Source organism: Clinocottus analis, unplaced genomic scaffold (assembly GCF_023055335.1).
Source record: "Clinocottus analis isolate CAN_PGR_092001 unplaced genomic scaffold, fCliAna1.0.p SCAF_11, whole genome shotgun sequence".
Taxonomy (NCBI): domain Eukaryota; kingdom Metazoa; phylum Chordata; class Actinopteri; order Perciformes; family Cottidae; genus Clinocottus; species Clinocottus analis.
In genome coordinates this window covers 19,494,745-19,517,518 of record NW_027175832.1, presented here as the reverse complement: position 1 = coordinate 19,517,518, position 22,774 = coordinate 19,494,745, and the positions used below count along the sequence as shown (strand labels likewise).

Sequence of the window (22,774 nt, the reverse complement as noted above, 5' to 3'; positions counted from 1 at the left end):
TTTTTACAAACTCCTTACTTAACTCATGGCTCAAGAACACAACATAATAAGACCGGCTGCATTTCCATGTTTGAAGGTGAGAGCGTTGAGGGAGGTGTGAGGGGAGGTGAGGGGTGAGGAAACGGGGATGATGGGATGCAGAAGCAGAAGCGCAGGGTGGATGTGTTCATGCTGCAAGCCGAGAAGAAGAGACGGATGAGAGACGCTGGAGGACGGATTCCCCCTGCAGATGCTGACAGGAAACAGACAGAGACGTGTGGAGGTGAAGGGGAGGAGGAGGGAGGAGAACAAAGGATGGATGGCGACGGCTCCCCCACAGGAGGGAGGGGGGGGGGGTTGAGTGATGGAGGCGAGCGAGGGAAGCTGAGACGAGAAAAAAAAGATAGACGAGAGGAAGACGAGAGGAAGATGTGGGCTCGTTTTTATTTTTGGGGGCACGACGCGTTTTGTGCTGCAGGTATCTGCACTTTTTTGGGTGATTATCCTAAAAAGTAAAAGCTTTCGCAAGTCTTGTTTTTATGATCATCTTCTTGGAGGAAATCCTCTTTTACAAGAAGACAAAGGCGCCGTTTAATAAAGTAAAATAACGACTTTCTGGATTTTACATCAATTCTCAGATTCATCTTTTCAAAGACACTTCATACTTATGTGTTTAATTAAAAATTGCAAAATAATCTCAGCTCTTTATGTGATGACGTCGATTTCAAAGTGTTGAACGGTTGTGATTTTCAAAATAAAGCGCTCTGATCTTGCAAACGTCATTAAGGCGCGCCAAAAAAAAAGAGGACGAGTGTCCTGATTATGTTCCACATGTAGTCTGCGTCATGCACTACTTTCAGGAAGCGGTGACATTTCGAGCGATTACGACCCCCAAAAAAAAAAAGGAAGTAATTTTCCTCAAAAGTTCCCGCCTGCAGCTTGAAGCTAGCCGTGCTAGCCGTGCTAGCTGTTCATTAGCGGCTCCGCTGTCACTCCGCTGCGTTCATTGAGCCTCATGGAGGGAAGTAGTGACAGAGGCTCGCTCACAGCTTGCTCATTGTTCCTTCATGGAACCACATTTTTTGGCGAAAACGCGGCATCCTCCTGCTCCTCCCTCTGTTCTCCGCTCCTCTCTCGGCGGCCATTGTCGCCTAATTAGCCGCACGGTGAGCGGATAATGCTGAGAGCGACATACCTCGGACAGGGGGAGGAGGAAAAGGGAGGGGGGAGGGGGGGTGAGCGGGCCTGCCAGGGACGCACACAATACCCGCTGCTGTTCCCAAAAAAAAAAAAAAAGGCGCCGCCTGATTCGACTGCCAGGGAGGAAGACTGGCATGAGAACACGAGCACACAAAGACTGGCACAGGTACACGGACAACGACACACACTCTAGAGCCGCGCCAGCACACACAGCATGCCAGCATCCCTGCCGTCAAACGATCTGTGTGTGTGTGTGAGTGTGTGTGTGCATTCAGGTGTCTGTTTGCATCAATGCGTGTGTGTGTGTGTGTGTGTATGTGCGTGTATTCCCGCGTTAGCTGTGTGTGTCGGCGCGGATAACAAAGCCGGGTGAAGACCAGGATGTATTCTTCATCCCATCAAACGCCGTCGCAGTGTTAAACACGAGCACCAAACATTCCCATCATGCACTGCTGCGTGTTTTGTCTTTCTTTGAGAGCTGTAATTATGTTCTTCAGAGGGAGGTTTTTGTTGCTTTTGTCGTTCTTGTGGGATTGAATCACACAAACAGGACTCGATATGCTATTGAATAATTATTTAATATCTGATCATTTGATTTATCAATCTTTTTTTTCTTCTTTTTGTTCACAAAAACAAACCCTAACAATGAACATGAAGAATCTAACAAATATACACAACACAGAGCTTAACTACTTCTGTATTTTGGGCTTTTTCTTTTTACAAAACACTGGTTCTCTTGTTTGTTTCAGCCGGTTTGAACAGACACTTCCCTCTCTGTTCTCTTTCAGCACCGACCTGAAGGAAGCGTTAAATCTCAACGCTTCACTCCTACAAGTTGTTTATGTTGCTGAAATCCTGGATTTGAAATCTTCCCTCTACCTGTTGTAGATAAATGTGAACGCAGACACGTTGCTTGAAGGAGTTTTCAGGTTTTGTAGCTGATCTCAGTGACGGCATGAGACCGTGAGGCTGGAACATCTCACAGCGTAAACCATCACAGATTGAAACGACCTGTTGAACTGCCACTGATAAAAAATACATAATTCACGAGATTACTCACAACTCCCAGGAGGCCGTTTGGTTTCTCCTCTTCGTCGTCTCGCTAAACCCGTCGCCGTCCTTCTGTTTTCAGCCTCTGCTGTGTGAGAAGTTTTGATTTATATATTTCTATATTTAAACCTGTAGAGCCCTGGGGTCCCTTAATTAAACATGACCCCAAAAAATACATGTCTGATATCAAATTAAACTTAAAAATCAGGGCTACAATACTCTATGACGCCGATGTTCAAGCTCTAAACGCAACTCAAACAATAGCATTAGGTGTCAGGGTGCGGGATTAAAGGGCTATTTCGACATCCAAATGACAATAAAAATGGCTTTTCCTCAGTTACAAAGCTGTTTCTTTACATAAAAGCACTTCTTGCATTGTGTTTTATCTTTTAGAAAATCGACTCTTTTTTTTTTATCGCTCACTTTTAGTTTTTTGCTTGTTTTGCCTCAAATTGCTCAGAAAAAGAAAACAAAACAAAAAAACAACAATATTTTTGGGGGTTTCTTTGGATAAAAGCACGTCCTGCATTGTGTTTTATCTTCTATAAAATGTACATTGTTATTTCTTTTCTCGCTCACTTCTCTTTTTGGCTTATTTTCGCCTCAAATTGCTCGAAAAATACATTTTCAACATGTCTGACTTCCCTGTGCGCTGAACGTTTCCCCCCGGAGTCCTGGAGAGGCTGCGGATGAAGTATCTCCAGCAAACAGGAGGCAGCACGACGGCTGGCTTTGTTCCTCACCAGATAAGAAGCAGCACGGAGGAACCGGCCAGCGGCCGCGTGCAGGCGCTCTGTCGCCGCTGCAGGAATATAAGAAAATGATGTCGCCGCGGTGGAGGTTAGCTCGGTTTTAGTCACGTTTTAGTCACGGAGCTCAGCATCCAAGAAGAAGAAGAAGAAAACGGTCACTCGACGACACAAAGAAGATTTTTTCTTTACATTTGAAACTATAATAATGTCTGTTTTGGTCTGTATCGGTATTATTTTGCATTATTTGCCGTGCATATTAATTAAGAAAGGAGATGTCACACAAACGTCCTGGAAATGAGTCAAAAACTCTTTCGTTGTGCAGCTGACGGATTATTTTCGGTGGCGTTTTGTTTCACTGATCCATGTTTCCAGAGCCAATTATCTTTCTGAAAAAAAGGAAGAAGGGAGAAAAAAAACGGCGTGATTTGGAAAAATAGAGACGGCTAATTTAATTTAATTTAATTTGCTCCCCGTACAATGAAGGAGAATGAATGAAAGACTGGTGTAAGTCACTGCGAGCAGGTCCACTGTGCGTTGGTGGGAGGTTTGTCAACAGTTTCCTATTAAAACATTAACGTTCATTCTGGTTTGGCTTTCTGTGAAAGTACATCTCTATAATTAGACGCTAATTACAGAGTCCTGTCAAGAAATGTCCTCGAAAACGATTGAGAAATCACAGACTCTTAAAATATAATAAATGTTTGTTTTGAGGATTCTGTGAACACCTGCAGAACTGGACTATGTGTTGTGAGTTAGCTTTTGGGGGTTTTATTTCAAGATTTCACTGAATTTATGTCTTTCGCCACGATGGTATTCAAAGTTTTTAGGCTTAATATGAAATATAAGAGTACATAAGTTACATTTTTATAAGAATAATAATGATAAGGAGTGTTATTTTTCTATTTACAGTACTCTATTCATAAAAAAGACATGCCATGAAGGCACTGAACACCTAACAAACAACACAAATAACAAAAAGAGCCAAAGGAATAAAAAAAACAACAAATGAAACTAAATGAGGGAACAAAAGAACGGCAGAAAAGAATGCAAATCTCTAAAAATGTGTTTTAAGAAATGATTTAAAAGAAGTTACTGATTCTGCGACGTCTCACTGTTACATATAAAGTTACCTCAGAGAAACAAACACAGGACTTTCACCTGGGAGACTCATGTTCACGACCTGTAGGAAACCAAACAGAACAGTTTCATTTTAATGGTATTTACGTTGTTTTAACATCTTTCTTTTCTGGCCTCTGGATCAAAATGAGAGAGCGTAACAGGATGATTAACACCTGAGACGAAGGAGTTCATCCCTCGCTGCTCCCGCGTTGACTTCACACATCCAGGTTCATGCACGCCGTCGGGATAATAAGTGCCGATGCGTTTGTGCGTTTATTCCTGTCTGAGAAGGCGTCGCGCCGCTCGGCGGAGGTGAGAGATCACAGCCGACAGGAGATCAGCTGCTCCTTGTGTTTGTCGGCTTTTCAATCAAACGTCGAGTGCAGGAAAAGAACAGAAGGAGCAACAACGCTCCTGGAGCGACGACGAAGCTGACGATCTCTCTTCTCTCTTTTCTCCCCTTTCTCCTCCCTCATTTCCTCCCTCCTTGTCCACTCCCTTCCTCCCCTCAGTGGGCCCCCACATCGGCCGGTACTGCGGCCAGACGTCCCCGGGCCGCGTGGTCTCCTACACCGGCATCCTGTCCATGACCATCACCACCGACAACGCCATCGCCAGAGAGGGATTCTCCGCCAACTACACCATCCGAGAGAGGACGCTGCCCCCAGGGCACGAAGACGAGGGTGAGCAGCTGGAGCGCGGCGATGAAGGGCACGGGGGGGCGGGGGGGGGGGTGGACATGTGATCTGGCTTCAGGAAGCACCAGGGGTTCCTCTCCTGGATGTGTCTCATTAGTCTGGTACAGTATCTGCTCTGCGTGCGACCTTTGACCTCCGACCTCCACGTTACGGCACAGAATCTCTGCGTCAGGGGTTTTAATTTTTTTTTTTTTAGAGCATGCGGTGGAGAAAGAAAGCGGCTCGTTGTTTCTTGTGCTGCTGCTGACTCCGTAAGGTTTCAGGGGGGAAGAAACAGACGCGATGTCGCACTCGTCAATAGCCCATAAATAATACATACAACGGATCTTTTCATGCGTAAAAAATGCCAATTTATTATGAAGAGGCAGCGTGATAATCTCCAAGGGGACATCTGCACATTTTTATGTCCAGATAAGTGTCCAAAACCCCCACAGATGTTACATTTACGACCATAAAAAATCAATATATAATAAGTAATTCCTCACAATGGACTGAAACTGTTTGTTTCTATCTGCCTGCCCCCTTGTCACAGTTAAGAAAAACACATTTAGACTCCTGAAAATATATAATTATATAGTATTTTATACGTGAAGACTCTTTTATCTCCTCACATGGACCAAAAAATGTATCTTTTGACCCCTTTAGGGGCCGTGAACCTCAGGTTGGAGACCACGGCTCTGAACACAATGGACTGAAACAAGCAGATTAAGATCTCATTTAGCTGTTATTGCATTTGCTTGCAGTTTATTCATATTTGCCTGTCCCTTGTCACAGTTAAATAAACACGTTTAGACTCCAAAAATGTATATATATATATATATATTTTAAAGATTGAACGTCCATATTCCTTCTGTAATCGATGACAGCAATGCTAACGCTAACGATGACATCATCGTTACATGAAGCCCGTCTGGTGTCCGGGATTCAGAACATGTGAACAATCCCCACACGATGAGTTTTATCTGACTTCAAACTTTTAATTTAAATTGTGCTTAAACACACACACACACACACACACACACAGCTTGTATTTCCATCAGCTTTGACCCACTTCCATCTTCTGAATTAGGCCGATTTCACACATCGGGATGTTATCAGGAGATGAAGAGACGCTCGCGCTGCGATCTATTCGCTCTTTGTGAGTTGGGCTCTGTCGGGGGCTCCTGCTCCGCCGGGCCCTCGACCCCCTGCGGTGACCTCTTTGTTTAGGAATACGAGTAGAGAGGTGAGTTTATGTAAAGGTCTCGCGGGGGGAGACACTTTAGGAAAGAAGAGAATTCCACATTTTAACGACACAATTCACTGCAGCCGGATGTCATGGAAAAGAGCTAAAAATGCTCATAATGACAAAGATGTTGTGTCCTGCATCCTTATGGATGTTGTTCCATGTCAGGAGCTGACTGTAGCTACTGCTACTAGATATTTAATACCACATTATTCAATCACAACACAATGCATTGACCTGGGTGATGCCTCTGAATCACTCATGGAGGAAGACATCTTCACCAAAGGGGTCACAGTAATAATCGTCACTTGTTCTTGTGTTTTTTGCCATTGGCAGAACATGTGGTCGGTTGTTGGGTCGTTTGCATGGCGTGTGTGTGTGTGTGTGTGTGTGTGTGTGTGTGTGTGTGTGTGTGTGATAGCCGCTGTCGGTGGTGATCCATCTCATGACAAGTTGCACGAACGCCGTCTATATTTATCAGAACGTGGCTGTACAGTACGTGCATGTGTGAGAGATACATCTGCCCCTCTGGTCTTAACTGGCTTGGCTGAGAGCAGCACTGGTGTTAAACAAAGCTCTAACTGTGTTAGTTTAAGTAACACACACACACACGCACACACACACACACACACTCAATTACTTTGCCTACAGAGCTCAGCAGATTGAATTAAAGCTTCTCGCCACACACAAGTGACTGCACGTATGGGCTGAAGTAGGTCAGCTAGCACAAAGCAACATTGGCTAGAAGTCTTGGTTAAATGGTTGAAACGAGTGGTGGGAAGCATACAAATGCAAAAGCTGACTAAAAAGAGAGAAAAGACAAGTTTTTTGCTTGAACTTTTCACACAATCTGCTTGCACTGTATGTGTATTCAAGTCTTCAGGCTGCGACCTCCTTGGGAGCAAGAAAGGTGCAGAAAGCTTGTGACAGGAACACTCTGCCTTTACTTCAGCACTGAGATCAGAGGTTTCCAGTTAAAATGTGGATTTTTCAAGCCGTTTGCTCTTGCGCAGCAGCTCCGGCTGCTAGCAGTAGCCGTTTTGCTAATGCTAACGCTAACACCAGCAGCCAGAAGGAATGAGTTAGTAATCAAGTCTGCCTTCAGGCTGCGACCTCCCTGGAAACAAGGAAGGTGCAGAAAGCTTGTAACAGGAACACTGGAGCCTTTAGTTAGCTCTGAGATCAGAGGTTCCAGTTAAAATGTGGATTATTCATGCTGTTTGCTTTTGCACAGCAGCTCCAGCTGCTAGCAGTAGCCGTTTTGCTAATGCTATTGCTAGCTAGCAGCCAGAAGGAATGCGTTAGCGTCGGACCGTACCATTCTGGCAACAACAAAAAAGAAACTTAGCACCTAATCCTAACACTGGAAGCTGGAAACAAATATCTCTGATTCATTGTGCTTTTCATAATCTAAACATGGAACGAGTTTTGTTGTGGCGGCTTTCCTAAAAAAATAAATATATATATATATGAGCAAACTCCATTCTGTTGTATTTGATCCGCTTGGCTTCGTCCCACTTGGAAACGTTTCAGGGGGAGTTGGAAAGTTGTTTGTTGCCACTTACTTGTTCAATTTCATGACAATAGTGTTGCTTGATATTTATAATAGTGTTAAAAAAGAAAAAACAGCCGTTTTAAAATCTTGTAAAACACATTTTCGAACATGTGAAGCTCACACATCTGACACACAAAGGCAGACAACCACTGCTAACAACCTCTTTGTATCCTTTTTACTGCATTGTTTGTAACATCAATGCAAAATACTAAATATTAAAATTCATCCTCTTGAGGAGGAATTGCCGCCTCTGAAGGTTCAAACTCTCGCCGCCCTGCAGGGAGCTAACGGCTCGTCTTTGTCCCCGACCACATCACGACCTCCGGCCGCTTCCTTTGATCGGCTTTGCGATCGGCGGCGGGGTCGTTTTACATCCTTTCTTTCTATGTGGGACTCTGTGAAGGAGGCGTGAAGGTTCTCTTCTCGTGGAGTGAAATAAGATAAGAGCGACAAAAAAAAAAGAAGTGGTAAAGTGATGCACCGACACGGCCGATACCCTGTTCAGAGGCGTTTTCTGGCAGGAGAAGGGAGGAAGCTCTGAATTTTTGGATGATTTCAGGGGCCTGAACGTTTCTCGAGGTAACAAATATAGACGGCGTGTGTGTGTGTGTGTGTGTGTGTGTGTGTGTGTGTGTGTGTGTAGCGGTCTTTTTTTGGGTGATGCTGCGAGAAAACTTTTCTCTCCTCGGCTTATTTGTGGAACTTGGAATGATGTAAGTGTGTTTGTGTCCGTCTGGCAGACCTTGTGTCTCCAGACAGGCCTCCCACACACACACACACACACACACACACACACACACACACACACATAAATACTCACGTTTCCTTTTGGCTCCCCCCTGCTGTGACCGAGTGGACGCAGAGACTCTGACATTTTTGAGTTTGGTCCAAATGCTCTGGAGGAGAGCGTCGTCTTTCGGAGCAATCAAAGTCCTTTTAAATTAAGAGCTGAAGTCCACACGATGACATCATCGGCGGGACGCGCCCGTGTGGGTTCCTGTGTATTGTGTATTTTGTGTGCGTGCACAGTGTAAAAACATGACAACACAATGTGGATGATCGTCCTTCAAAGTGTTGCATCCAGTAGAAATGAAGCTACTTTTGTTCTGTTTCATATCATTTTAAATTGGTTTAGTTTTTGGTGAACAGGCTGAACGGCAGCTGTGATGGTTTTTTCACTATTTTTTTTTTAAATTTACATAATTCATGGAACTGGGTTATGAATACTATGATGCGCTGCAGTGTCAGGACAGATTAGAGGTTTGCAAAAAAGCTGTAAAGTTATTCTCGATGAGAATTTTTGCAAAATTATTTGGACGATTTTTTTGTTATTTTGACTCTTTTACTCCGCACATTGGATTTGAAACAATAACCATGAGGTGAAAGTGCTGAACTTCATCTGTTTACCTCCATATATTGTTGTGATAATATCATGTTGGCCCATCCGAGCTTTTCCAGCAATGAAACCACATGTTTTTGAGATTAAAATGCAAATATCTGTCACTTTCCCACCTATTCTCCATATTAAATAGATGAAATACAACGTTCACCCTCTGAATTTAGGTTATTCTCTTTCACCAAACAGGGATGAGCTTTATTTCTTTGCTAACTCATCGAAAAAATAAAAACCCTGACAGAAACAAATAGCAAAATAAAACGAGACTCGACCAAAAAACAAAACACCAGCGTGGTGCTCAGCCAATTCCTCCATAACAACTGTCAATACAAAAACATAAATACAATAAAATAGATAAGAAACCCTGATTAATTGGACAATTATTTTTGTTTTATTGACTGCACATTGGATATAAAACAATAACCACGAGGTTAAAGTGCTGACTTTCACTGTTTACGTTCATTTATTGTTATTTAATGGGTTTCATTTATTTGCCTCATCGTAAAAAAACACTTAATTCAAACTCGACAGGAACAATTAGCAAAATAAAATGACGAGACGCGGCGCTCAGCCAATTCCTCCATAATAAATGTCAACACAAAAACATAAAACTCAATAAAATAGATAAAAAAACATATTTTTTTTTACCCGTCTCTCCACGTCAGAAGCTCATGGTTTGTAAAAAAGCCGTAAAAGTGAAGAAGCCTGACTCTGGTTGAACTCTGGCTGATGGAGTTCTTCTGTCTTTGCAGACTTCGCCTGCATGGAGCCGCTGGGCATGGAGTCGGGGGAAATCTCCTCGGAGCAGATCAGCGCGTCGTCCCAGTACAACTTCAACTGGTCCCCCGAACGCTCGCGGCTCAACTACCAGGAGAACGGCTGGACGCCCTCCGACGACACCGTCAGGGAGTGGATTCAGGTCGGTGGGGTGTTCTTGGGACTTGAAACTGTGTCACACACACACACACAGACACACACACACACACACACACACACAGACACGGTCCTGGTTTTGGGAGTCTGATCTCATCGCCTGCGTTTGCTCGCTCATGGAGAAAACGGCGTTCCTCGGTTTGAACCCCCGACCGTCCCGCTGAGATCTCGCCGGCATCTGGTCTGAATATCGTTCACTCGGTTTGTGCCACTTTCTCTGCTCGGTGGGAGAAAGAAAGAAGAAAAACGTACATTATTTATTAAAATCGGCCTTGACGTAGCAGCCCGAAGAAGAAGGAGAAAAAGCCCAGTGATAGATTTCTTTCATCGTATTTGATAAACTAGCCGCTGTGGAGGTTTGAAGAGAAGCAAGTGAGGGTAAATTGATGGAGAACACATGTACGAGCTTGTATCTTATATTTATATTGCTTTTAAATGAGCAGCTCTGGTTCTAACATTGTCAATGCGGTTGGTAACGATGCTGAAAAACCTAAAAACTGGATTTTTGTTGTCATCTATCGTGAGGTTTCTGACTATAAATAGTGACATTTGTCTGTCCAACAGTAGAGTTTCCTTTCCTGATGTTGAGCACGACGTTGTGTGGTTTAATTCAGCAGTTTACAATAAGGTGTTGTAGTAAATACAACCAAGTCTTGAGCAGATTTAGCCGCTTCCTCATATACATTTAGCTGACACGAAGGGTCAGCTGAAGAACAAGGAATAGCAGAGGCAGGGTTTGAACCACCGGGCATGCTAACCACTGAGCCACAGTCACATCATTTACTTGTGTTGGTGAGGAATAAAGAGGAATAAAGATGTCAGTTCATTGGCATTAATATTGTTTCAGAGGCAGAGAGACAGAGAGGGGTAAAAACAAAAGGTTATTTTAGTGTTAGCTAACATTTAGCGTTAGCTAACACAAACCTTGTGGCAGATTACACTGACTGTTACACAGAAAATATGCATTTCCATCACATATATGATGTCAAAACGTCCTCTTGGGAGTCTTGAACCTGTGTTTTGGCTTTTTGCTCAGCAGAGTGTGTGTTTTATACGATTCGATGACTCTTTCCAACTTTTCAAGCTTCACAATGAGTCGAAAGTCTTCCGCACACATGAACAAAGTCAAGTTGTTGTCGGTGAACAAACACGAAGGAGCGCGTCGTTCATCGCCTTCAGCTGTAAAATCTACAGGAAGCAGAACCTGATTACTTTTGGATGACGCCTCTTCAAACGCAGAGTCCTGGCTCTCTGACGTATTATTGTCAACAACCCGCATCTGCTTTTCCTAGTCTGTGTTTTTTTTTAGTGAAACTAACCTCCGGGAGGTGAGACAGGAGGAGCCGTGAGGACCGTCCCATTGTCCGGGACAGGAACTCATAGAGGAAGACTCACAATGGCCCTCGCAGTAAGAGCTCGCCCTCGCTTCCTTCCCCGTGAGGGTTACGACAGGAAGTAGACAGGAAGTCGGCGTCGGCGCTGGATTATCAGCGGAGAGAGGCCCTCTATTGTCTGTCTGGGGACTTGTTGTAGGTCCCGGGCCCCTCTGGGACGTCCTGAGGTTTCATAGAGGTTGATGGGTTCACGAGAGGAGGAGGAGGAGCCAATACGCTTAAAATATATAGCTTTTTATTCCTTTTATTGACCAACAAATGCCTCCTGAAATGTGAAATTGTTTGACTTATTGACTAAAAGGAGGTGGCGCTTGAAATAAGGGACGTCACATTTATTAAGTACAAAATATTAGAAATCAAACAAAGAAAGGTTTTAGTTGTGAACACGTTAAAACCATCTTTAATATATTTGGAGGTATATAGGCATATTTATACCTCTAACTTACAGGAAAGACAATATCCTGCTTTAGAAACACAGTCTCGTTCTGGTTTTGATCGCTTTTTCTTGCCAGAGACGAGCTTTTTAATATTGTTACCTCTGTCGACTCGCACATGTAAAGATGTCACATATCACAATATATATAATATATTATATATATATATATATATATATATATATATATATATATATATGTATATATATATATATATATATATATATATATATATATATATATATATATACACGCTTAGATACGCTTTGATCTATCAAACATTGTTCCCTAAATGGACCACGAAGGCGACATCATGAGATTTGCACCGGTGACTCTCGGCTAGCAGCTAGCGGCTAGCAGCTATATCGGGCCCAGTTTGGTGTGTGTGTGGACATATTTCTATATATACATATGTGTGTGTGTGTGTGTGCATGTGTGTGTGTGTTCTGCTGTTGAAGTAGAGCTTTGTCGGCAGTCCCTCCTGGAGAAACAGCAGACCGTCCCGCTGCCACAGTGATTTATAGCCTGAGAACCGAGTGGATCCGCCCCACACACACGACTCTGTGAGGCGTTTGAGTTATGACTGCTGTGTTTTTATTTTTTTATTTTTTGTTATGAGAATCCATTTTTATTTGATTAAGTGCGTTGCGGCGCGGCGCGGCACGGGGGCCCGACTCCGCTCAGCGGGGTTCTGCCTCGCGGCTTTCCATTCATCTTGCTTGAGATGAAAATTATGACGTTGATAATTCTTGCATGACCGCCTCCTCCTCCTCCTCCTCCTCTTCCTCCTCCTGCAAACACCTCCATTATTCATTCAGGGTCATTTATATTTTATTGATACTATTTTGAGGTTATTATTCACATTGTTTTGTGACGCTGTACCAGACAGTGAGATCATTATTGAGCTTGTGTTATATATATTTATATATCTGTAATCATATTATGACTCATTCACTGCAGGCACGGTGAAGTCTCCATCGCTGTAAACCACGTTTTACAGATTGACCGAGGAATTAACAGAAACTCTCAAGTCGTTCTTTGGCAGTATATTCATATATATATTGATATCTTGACGTGAGAGTAGATATCCTCTTAGATTTTTAGATTTTAGATGTCATCAAATGGCAGTATTTTTTCTGCTTTTTCTCAATTTCACATCATTTCTTAACTGCCTTTAAGAAATGCTCCAAAGCTCTGATCAGATCAGTTGCATTCGTGCCTCATTTGACCGAATGTGTTTCCAAAATGGCCGCTAGGGGGGCGGCTTCTTTTACAAGTGAATTGACTTAATTGGCTCGCATGATGTAAGCCCAGGAAAGGCTTCCTTCCCCTCCCCGCCTTCAGGTATTTATAGACGCCTTGCCGTTTGTCTCCGGGATCTTGTTTGACGCCTCCAGGAAGAGCTCGGCTCGGCATCTGGAGAACACATTTGGTCCTCGTGCGAGCGGGGGGTTTGTTGTCGTAGCCCGAGTGGAAGACAAAAGATGCCCCAGAGAGCATTAACAGGTCTCGTTATCCCCAACTAGACCTCTGGAGCAACGCTTCAGTGAACTCCCAAACACAGGAAGTGTCAATAACACAAATCAGACGGACGCGGAGGCGTTCGTTTGAGGCCCGAGTCGAGTTTCAAAGTAGCAAAAGCATCTTTTTGCGTTGTTCGAATCGCAAAAAACCTGCGTGTAGCATGCGTGTACTACTCATTATATGAATAGTTTCTGTCATATTCATGTAATGTGCTGTAACTCTTGTTACATCTATTGCTTCTGTCCATCCTCCTCTCTCGCTCTATGAATGTTTCATCCCTTTTTTCCCTGTAAAAGGGTTTTTAATATCTTTATTTGGGGAGTTTTTCCTGATCCGATGTGAGGTCCTGGAAGAGAGATGTCATGTGTACAGATTGTAAAGACCCCCGAGGCAAATCTTGTGTTTGTGATTATGGGTTACACAAAAAAAACTGAATTGAAATAAGAGTTATTTCATTCATGAAAGAGCATAAAGCCCCAGAAACCAAAGTAGATCTAATTAGCCGGATCTTTCGGCGACCTCGAGGCCGCCGAACGAAAGAAAGAGTTCCAGAAATGAGAACAAAAGTTATTTCTTTTTTCATCAATGCCAACGAGTCGTTTAAAAAAGTTTCTAATGAGGTTTTACGGCCCGACGCCGCTAAGAAGTGACTCAGCAGACACGTAACGATGTGAAAGTCCCAAACAAAAACAATGCTACGTGATTATTCCTCCAAGTTTTAGATCTTTAATTAGCTGTGTTTTCATGCATTTTTTAGGAGACACAGTTGTCTAATTAGATTGTTGCATTTGTGTTTTTTGGGGTGTGTAAACCCTCAAGGCCGCAAAAAAACAACGAGTCCTACTTTCTGAATAATCGAAAGGTGCCATCAATGACTTCACACTGCAGATTAAGGGTTAAACCTGCTTATAATATTGTAGTCTAGAATCCAAAAAGTGCTCTATAAATATTTGTATTACCATTGTGTTTGTTAAGCATTGCCCAAAACTGTGGGAACGAGATAAATATAAAGGTTCATACGAAGATTTAATTCAAGGATGAGGAAGAAGAGACAAATATTGATGTTACACAAATCAATCTGTCTTTTCTCTCAATTATCTAAACACATGGCTCTTCGGTTGAACTTCTCATAACTCGCGTTATCAAGGACTTGACTCGTGACTCACGGCATCATTTTTAAGAGGTCACAAGCTAAAGATGACTAAAAGCCACTTGTTGATGTTATCATGAACACACACACATCTTCTAGTAGCTTGTTTATCTCATTTCCCAGCAAAGCAACTGTGTGTTTATTACATAGAGTGCGTGGTGCATTCAGGGGGGGCGCAATCTCGTGGGAATTTCGATTAAAAGGCGTCTGGGAACGTCGGGCGAGCGAATCCCAGGAAACACGGATTCCCAGGCGTTTCCCTGTCCGCCCCCACAAACCCACGGGAGGCTATTTTCTGCTTCTGCAGCGGGAGAAGCTCAATCCCTCCGGTCTCTTCCCATGTACAGTATCACAGCGTGCAGCGCCTCCATGGGAATACAATTACACGCCATATATGTATGACACGCAGCCTACACATGCTGCAGCGCGGCGTATTTTTGGGTGTGCAACTGATCGTTTGCAAACTCGACAAACAGGCAATTTTTGTTGAGTTGCAGTGGAATGAAGTGATTAATGCACAGTTATATGAACATACATGGATTCCCTTTCATGGCTTCATGCAGTTTGGAGGAACTTAATGTGATAACTGTGCATGTAGTTGCATGGCGGAGTATTCTTAATTTGAGATATTTAAGCGTTTATGGACAGTATATATACATATATGGAAATCGGGGATTTAAAACGACCACTGCAAGGCTTCCTGTTATCACTTCTGCTCTCTGTGATGATAACTATCTTTTATATTTTATTATCTCTGGACGCTTCTTTCGCCGCAGTGAGTTGAAAATACCTCGGTCATCTGAACGAGATGGGTTTTTTTTTTAATCTGTTATTTCGCCCTAAGATCATAATTTCATCAGGAAACTTGAGGCCAGAAGAGATGAGATAACGTCGCTGTAATTTCACTCGGAGTTACTTATCTCCAGGATGGCTTTGAACTGCTGCTTGAAATATATGCTTACATTAGTTTATTCGATTAACAGGAAGAAAAAAAGTTTGACTTTGTTCCTACTTTTGTCAGAGTCTTAGATCCAAAAAGAAAATTTAAACAGGTTTCACGTGGTCGACTTTTTAGGACGTCCGGTGAGATGATTTAACACAATCAGACATTTGAAGATGAGGAGATTCCCCTCAGACACACGAGAAGTGTTGGCTATTGTTAACCTGCTAAACTACATGCTCTTGTGACAATCTGTGAACTTTATGTGTGTGTCGGCTTCACTGATGTAGTTCACAGAATGAAAACAGGAGAAGCTAATGGCTAACAACTGAGCGTCCAGATGGGTGGCATTGAAAACATCGGTTTGTTCTGGTTTCTTTTCTGCCTTTCTTTGTTTTGGATTATGAGCTAAAGCATCAGCACGAGACGTTTAAAAAAAAACACCAGCCGCTGTTTCCTGTGTCCACATTAGCTGGCTAGCTTGTCGCGGTAGCTAGCTAAGAGTTTGTCGAGTTTAACCCAGATGTTTTTTTTCACCTTGATTGTTGACATTTTTGGGGGAAATTCTTGTGGTTTGTTCTCCCCAAAGTCAGATGACAGGAGGAACTCAGTTTCCTCCTTGTTTGTAATGACAGAGATCTGGGGTTTGTTAATATTAGCTTAGCACAAAACCTGGAAACAGGAAGGAACCGACAGCCAAGAAAAGTAGAACATTAGTTCCACCAAACTGCCTTTTTTTAATATATTAAAGATGCTTAAAATGATGCATCTACTCTTTTAATTCCTGCAAAAACTTACTTATTTTACTAAATTTACTGTAATATTATTTATTGGCCGTAACTGAACCTACTTTTGTCGTTTTCTTTTTAGTTTAGCTGTTATATATACTTTGTCCTTATTTACTCTCACAAAAACTGTTGGTCTGAAACAACCACTTAACCGAGGAACACACACACACACACACACACACACACACACACACACACACACACACACACACACACACCACAGGTCACACACTAGTCATTAGTGATGCGGGTGGACAACCGTAAAATGGATCCTGAGCTGGTTCCCACACACTCACACACTCTCCTGGACATCCTTGTGGACGGGCGACCCGGGACTCAAACCCTCAGCGTATCATTGACTCAACAGGCTCTCATTGAACACGTGACCGACATCACATGTTGCAAACCGTCTATTTCTAGTAGTAGGATGTTGATTATAAGAACAATGACAATAAATAACGTCAATAAATAGCACAAAGAGCGTCATTGTACTTTTAGCTGTAAACTTCAAATGTTTATCCGTTGTTTTTTTTTTACCTGCCAACTACTTTTCATCCACTCTCATTTGTAACACGTTGTGTTACAGCTGACTAAATATGTAAAAACGAGTCCTTCCATCCTGTTTGAATCCGTCCATTGACCTGTGTCTTGTACCTTCAATGTTTCCAGGTGGATTTGGGATTTCTCCGATTCGTCACGGCCATCGGGACGCAGGGCGCCATCTCCAAGGAGACCAAGAAGCAGTACTATGTCCGCTCGTACAAAGTGGACCTGAGCTCCAACGGGGAGGACTGGGTCACCGTGAAGGAGGGCTCCAAGCAGAAGGTACAGCGACGAGTTGCGACGACTCTGCGCTCTAACCAAAGGGAAGGGAGGATGTCCGAATCAGTGTTTTTTTCCGAGGCTGGCCAGCATTTGGCAGCATCCCTCATCTGAGACGAGTTCACTGAAAGTCTCATCGGCATCGGAACGCATTTCTTTTGGAAAGAAAAACGCCGGTCTGAAAGTCGTCTCGGAGGCATCGGTGCAGAGATGAATGGAAAGCTTCCAGAGTCTCTCATGAAGGGACATATTGACGCGGAGCAAGTACATATGCTCGCGTCAAACACTTCATGTAAAGTACGCTTCAATCGAGCATGAAGAGTTGTGTGGAGAGCCTCGCGTTGAGCAGCCGGTACACAGAATATGTACCGCTTTTGTTTCCTCAAACAAACAGCTCCTGTGTTGTTGAATGACGGTTCAAGTCGAGTGCGTTCGGTCACAAGTCGAGGTCATACCGGATTCAAAAGCTTGATGTACAGTCAGCTCGTTGTTACGCATGTTGTGTGGCTACTCATGCAGGAGATGAGGGACTTTGAGTACCAGAGTGGATTTGGGCGAGCTGTGGTTTGGTGGTCGTTGCTGTAGCAGCAGCTGCACGAGCAAAATGAGATGTAGGAGTACAGCTGTACCGAGAAGGTGTATCGAAGTACCAAAGTAACAAAGTAACAGAGTAGTAAAGTAACAGAATAACAAAGTAACAGAGTAGTAAAGTAACAGAATAACAAAGTAACAGAGTAACAAAGTAACACAGTAACAAAGTAACAGAGTAGTAAAGTATCAGAGTATCAGAGTAACAGAAGCATTAATCTCCGGTCCTCTTCGTGTCGTCCTCAGATCTTTCCAGGCAACAGCGACCCGGTCGACGAGGCCCGCTCCGTCCTCCCCAAGCAGACTCTGGCTCGCTACGTCCGGGTCCGCCCCATGTCCTGGGAGCAAGGCATCTGCATGCGCTTTGAGATCTACGGCTGCAGGACGTCAGGTAGCCACACTTATATACTTCCAGTACACAAACTCACGCGATGTGAGGCGACGCTGCCGGCTTGAACTCTTGTTTTTAAATTACTCCTGTCAGTACTAGAATATTCCATTTAAGATCAAACATCTACTTTCAACTTTCACTTCCATTTTCCAAGTTATTAAAAAACATGTACACGATTCATGGTCATCATATCTATACAGGAAACACACAAATTGTATGTCTCAACACTGAAAATTCACATTTTTTCTGACCTAGACTCAATGTTAATTATTTTATGGAACATCTTTCTTTTTTTTAACCTAAATCTTAACTTTCTTTAAAGATCAGTGAACTTTTGCACCCAGTTGTTTTGTTAAACGTCAAACTAACTTACTAAACATCTACAAAATGTTACAAAGCAAAGTCTTTTACAGCCATTACGTGTGTTTTTCATGAACACTAAAAGCATCTTTACGAAGGGAAAAGAAAGTAATGTTCACACTTTGTGTTAAAAACAAAATGAGTGACAGTTTAAAAAGACTTCTTGACGAGTTGTCCTTTTCGGACTCTCCCGTTAACAGCGTTTTCTCACTTCTGCACACCGTGAATCAAACCGACATCTTTTTTTGGCGGCGGGACGAGCAGCTCCTGCTGCTCTCTGTTGAGTTAAAATAATCACCGCTTCCAAGGCGAGCGCAAACTCCCACAGAAGGACGCCGTTATTCATTACCGAGGAGCGAAGGAGCATCACGACCGCCTCATTACTCATCCCCCCCCCTTGAACATTATATAAACCTCAGTCCTTGGTGCGGTACGAGAGAGCTCCACCTCGTAGATATTAGGCTCTAACTCAGACGGGAACAGGCTGTAAAGTGCCAGACAGGTGATTCAGGAGATGGAACGACACAATTGAGAAAGTGTGTGTGCGTAAGTACGTCATTCGCTCCTAAAACCTTAAACCTTATCCTCATTTTCACTTCAATTTAATTCAATTTACGTCTCTAAATCCCAAACCAAACTCCTAATCCAAATCAGGCAATTTACAGAAGTAATGAAACACACGGGGGAAGAAAAAAGCTCCTTTTTTTGCCCATTTAGTCCGTTGTTTGTATCCCCGGGGGGACATTTGGTCCTCGTAAACACAGAAACACACACACACACACACACACACACACACACACACACACACACACACACAGACAGTGCCAAGGAATTTAGGTCCCCGAGGAGCGGTCGTTAATCCATCCAGATGTAACTCGGGAAGCTTTTGTCAAACACAAAATATCTCTGACTGCCTGAGCCCAGGATATTAGATCCGGCTCGTTGTGCGTAATGGACTTAACTCGACTCGCTGCGTCCGGACCTCCACGTCCACATATTTAAAATGTTTGAGTTTAATTAAGTTTTCCTATTTCCCAGAAAACAAAAGCTTGTTTACTTCCTCACGCTTGAACAACAGACCGGGCCGGTTGGTCAACAGAGCGCCTGAAGGTCACATGTCTCGTCCCGGGTTCAGGAAACAGAACGTAGACGTGTGTGCTCGTCCCTTTCGGGTGAAGAGCGGTCACACCAGTTATATCAGCATGAAAAATTATCTTTCAAACCCCCAAACCGCAGATTTATAAGGCTTTCAGAATCAACAACTTCTTTTATATCACTTCATAAAACCATTTTTATAGAATTCCTTTCAAGTGACGTCGTCCTTTTCTGATCTATTACGTTCTTTTGTTCCCCTGTTTTTGTTTGTGTATTTTATTTGTTTGTGTGTTTGTTTTCTACTCCATTTGCTCTCTTTTGGTCATTTGTGTTGTATTCATTGCCTTTATGATATGGTCCTTTTTGTTTATCGGTATTTAGGTAATGTCTATGCTTTGCTTTGTAAACTTTGTTTTTAAAGGTTTGAGATTATTATTTATTTACATATAGCCAGAAACTAAAAACTAAACTAAACCAATCGTCGTTGGTCCTTGAACAGATCATGTGTGACAAAAAACTTAAAATAGTATTTCATCATTTCATCCTGCATGTCTCATTAAACATTTTAGCCAAAAATAAATAGTTTGCAGTGACGAGAGTCTGTAAAAAAAAAAACATTAAATTATACGCTCCTCTGCGCCACTAAGAAGCCATGAATGACTGATTCTATGGTGTTTAGCAGTTCAATAGTTCAATATGTACAGCACATACATATATATATATATATATATATATATATATATATATATATATATATATATATATATATATATATATATATATATATATGTATTTATGTTGGAAACACTCGTGGGCACTTGGATAAATGTTGTGGACTACCTATAGATTACATTATTTCCAATTTTTATACCAAATTCGACCTTTTATGACATTATAACTGTATTCGTGATGTTTCCACAGAGGTGCAGGACGCTCAAGTCTCTCGTTAAAATATATATATATATATAAATCTACATTATTCTATGTTGAAACTAAGTCCACCCGGAGTCGGCAAATGAGTCTCTGGTGTTTTTTCCTCTTGAGTTTAATCACTGCAGCGGCGCCCCGAGGGCATCGCCGAAAACTGCTGACTCGAGCGGTGACAAGATAAGGACGTTTCTTATCGTACTGTAACCCTTTTAAAAGTCTCTTATCCACCACTGCCCTCCCTGCCTCCCTCCCTCCCTCCCTCCAGACTACCCCTGCTCCGGGATGCTCGGGATGGTCTCCGGTCAGATCTCGGACGCTCAGATCGGCGCCTCGTCGTACGCCGACCGCGGCTGGGTGGCGGAGAACGCCCGCCTGTTGACGGGCAGATCGGGCTGGACCGGCCAGCAGACCAAGCAGCCCTTCAGGAACGAGTGGCTGCAGGTGGGGGGGTCGATGCCGCGCCCGGAGGTTTACTGGTCAAACTCTGATGTGCCTTCTTATATTGTCAGGGTGTGATGGGAGTTTGCTTCCTTCTTTCTGCTGGAAATGATTTGTTGAAGATGAGATAATCCTTTATTAGTCCCGCAGTGGGGAAATTGCAGGATTACAGCAGCAAAGTGCACACAAGAGACACATAGTGAATAAATTAAGTAATATAAATAAACACTAAAACAGTAATTAAAACCGTAAAGAAGAAAGCAGGAGCAATATTAAATATACAGACGGAATAAAAAAGTATATAAAGTACTTAAATATATTATATATTGCATCAGATGAATGTAATTAAAAGTGGCCAAAGAGATTAAAGTGATGCAACCGTAGCACACTAATGTTAAAAAAAGTTAATGTTAAAACCTTCAATATGACACACCACCTCAAATAAGCCACGCCCACCTTCAATAAGTCAGTAAACAGCATGAAGCTACACAAGGACCCACACAACTCCGATAAAAGCAACACAATGACAATAACCACGATCGCTCTGGAGAAAATCACAGTAATTTGTCAATGAGTCAAACCAGCAGTTGTTGTTTTCTGACCCCTCCCTCGTCCTCCCCGGCAGGTGGACCTGGGCCAGGACAAGATGGTGAGCGGCGTGGTGATCCAGGGAGGGAAGCACCGCGACAGGAACGTCTTCATGAAGAGGTTCAAGGTGGGACACAGCCTGGACGGGGACGAGTGGACCACCGTCAAGGAGGACAACACCACCAAGCCCAAGGTCGGTCCCACATCCAACACAGAAAGAAAGGTTGAACTTTATTTAGCGAGTTGGATTCAAGCCTCGAAAAACATATTTTTCTCGCGAGCCAATCAGAGCAGACTTGGCGTTTTTCTTAAAGAGACAGGCGCTAAAACGTTTCAATACAGATATATATATATATATATATATATATATATATATATATATATATATATATATATATATATATATATATATATATAAATTATTGGTATTTACTCCCTAAAATCTCTCCTAATGCCACAATCCAGACGAGCCCAGAGAGAGGAGCTGATGAAACATGAATTCATTCATTCACTGCTTCACCGGCTCCGGGTTTCACCTCTCAGGTGACGCCGTTAGAGGTTGTTGGAGCCGTGTTCGGGCCGCACTCTGGGATAGAAACGTTCAATCATCTCTTCCGTGTGTTCAAGAGGAGGCAAATACAGAAAATCAATGAAAGGTATGAGATGATATCTGATAAGATACGGCTTGTATTGATCCCCAGAGGAGGACTGCAGGTGTACAGACGAAGTGAAATAAATAAAGGAGAAGAAGTAAACATTGAAACTTTTAAAAGTTACAATGACACTAAAAGCGCAGTGATTTTTGCAGTCAAGACAGGAAGTACCAAGACTCCATGAAGACGACTTTAGGTGACAATGCCGTACTGCTCCGTTTGATTGACGGGTGATTTAAAAAAACATTTCATTCATTCGCTCAGCTCTGAAAACACCAGTTACCGTCTCGGCTTCCTAACCTCCTCTTGGCGATTTCGAGCGCCTTTTGATTCTGATCCTCGCGAGGAAATTTGTGTCATTGCTTCCTCGGGCCCGGCTTCCTCTCCTCGTTGGTGCGACATCCTCCCTGTATGCGCTCCAGATGGCGGGGAGGAGGAAGAGGAGGAAGAGGAGGAGCACGGGGTCGAACCGCCAGACTCCCGCTGATTTACTCCAGGCGGAGATCTCCACGCTCCCCCGTCCCCTCGATAATCCTCCCTGCGCTTGTTTCCTGTGTCTTTTTTATATAAAAATGGAGGCAGGAAGCGCTCAGCGAGGCCCCCGGCCGCTGCACGAGTGGACGCACACGTCTTCTTGGCAGCGCCGTACGCGACACATACGCTCGCGCGTAAATATGAGCGCACGTGCACATGGTCGCACTCAACCTTGAGCACGAGCACGAGTAACAGTAACACCCCAAAACCACTGTTTGATTGACTTAAACACTGATAC

The 22,774-nt window shown here is 43.1% G+C and overlaps 1 protein-coding gene across 2 annotated transcripts in view; it reads left to right on the top strand.

Moving 5' to 3' along the window:
- LOC137778900 (neuropilin-1a-like) overlaps positions 1 to 22,774 on the top strand; it is a 68,665-nt gene that overhangs the window by 30,779 nt on the left and 15,112 nt on the right. For both annotated transcript variants that reach the window (XM_068566271.1, XM_068566263.1), the window contains exons 5-10: positions 4,613 to 4,783; positions 9,727 to 9,893; positions 16,807 to 16,962; positions 17,794 to 17,938; positions 20,589 to 20,764; positions 21,387 to 21,542. In XM_068566271.1, coding sequence (XP_068422372.1) covers positions 4,613 to 4,783; positions 9,727 to 9,893; positions 16,807 to 16,962; positions 17,794 to 17,938; positions 20,589 to 20,764; positions 21,387 to 21,542 — 971 coding nt within the window. The remainder of the gene's footprint in view (positions 1 to 4,612; positions 4,784 to 9,726; positions 9,894 to 16,806; positions 16,963 to 17,793; positions 17,939 to 20,588; positions 20,765 to 21,386; positions 21,543 to 22,774) is intronic.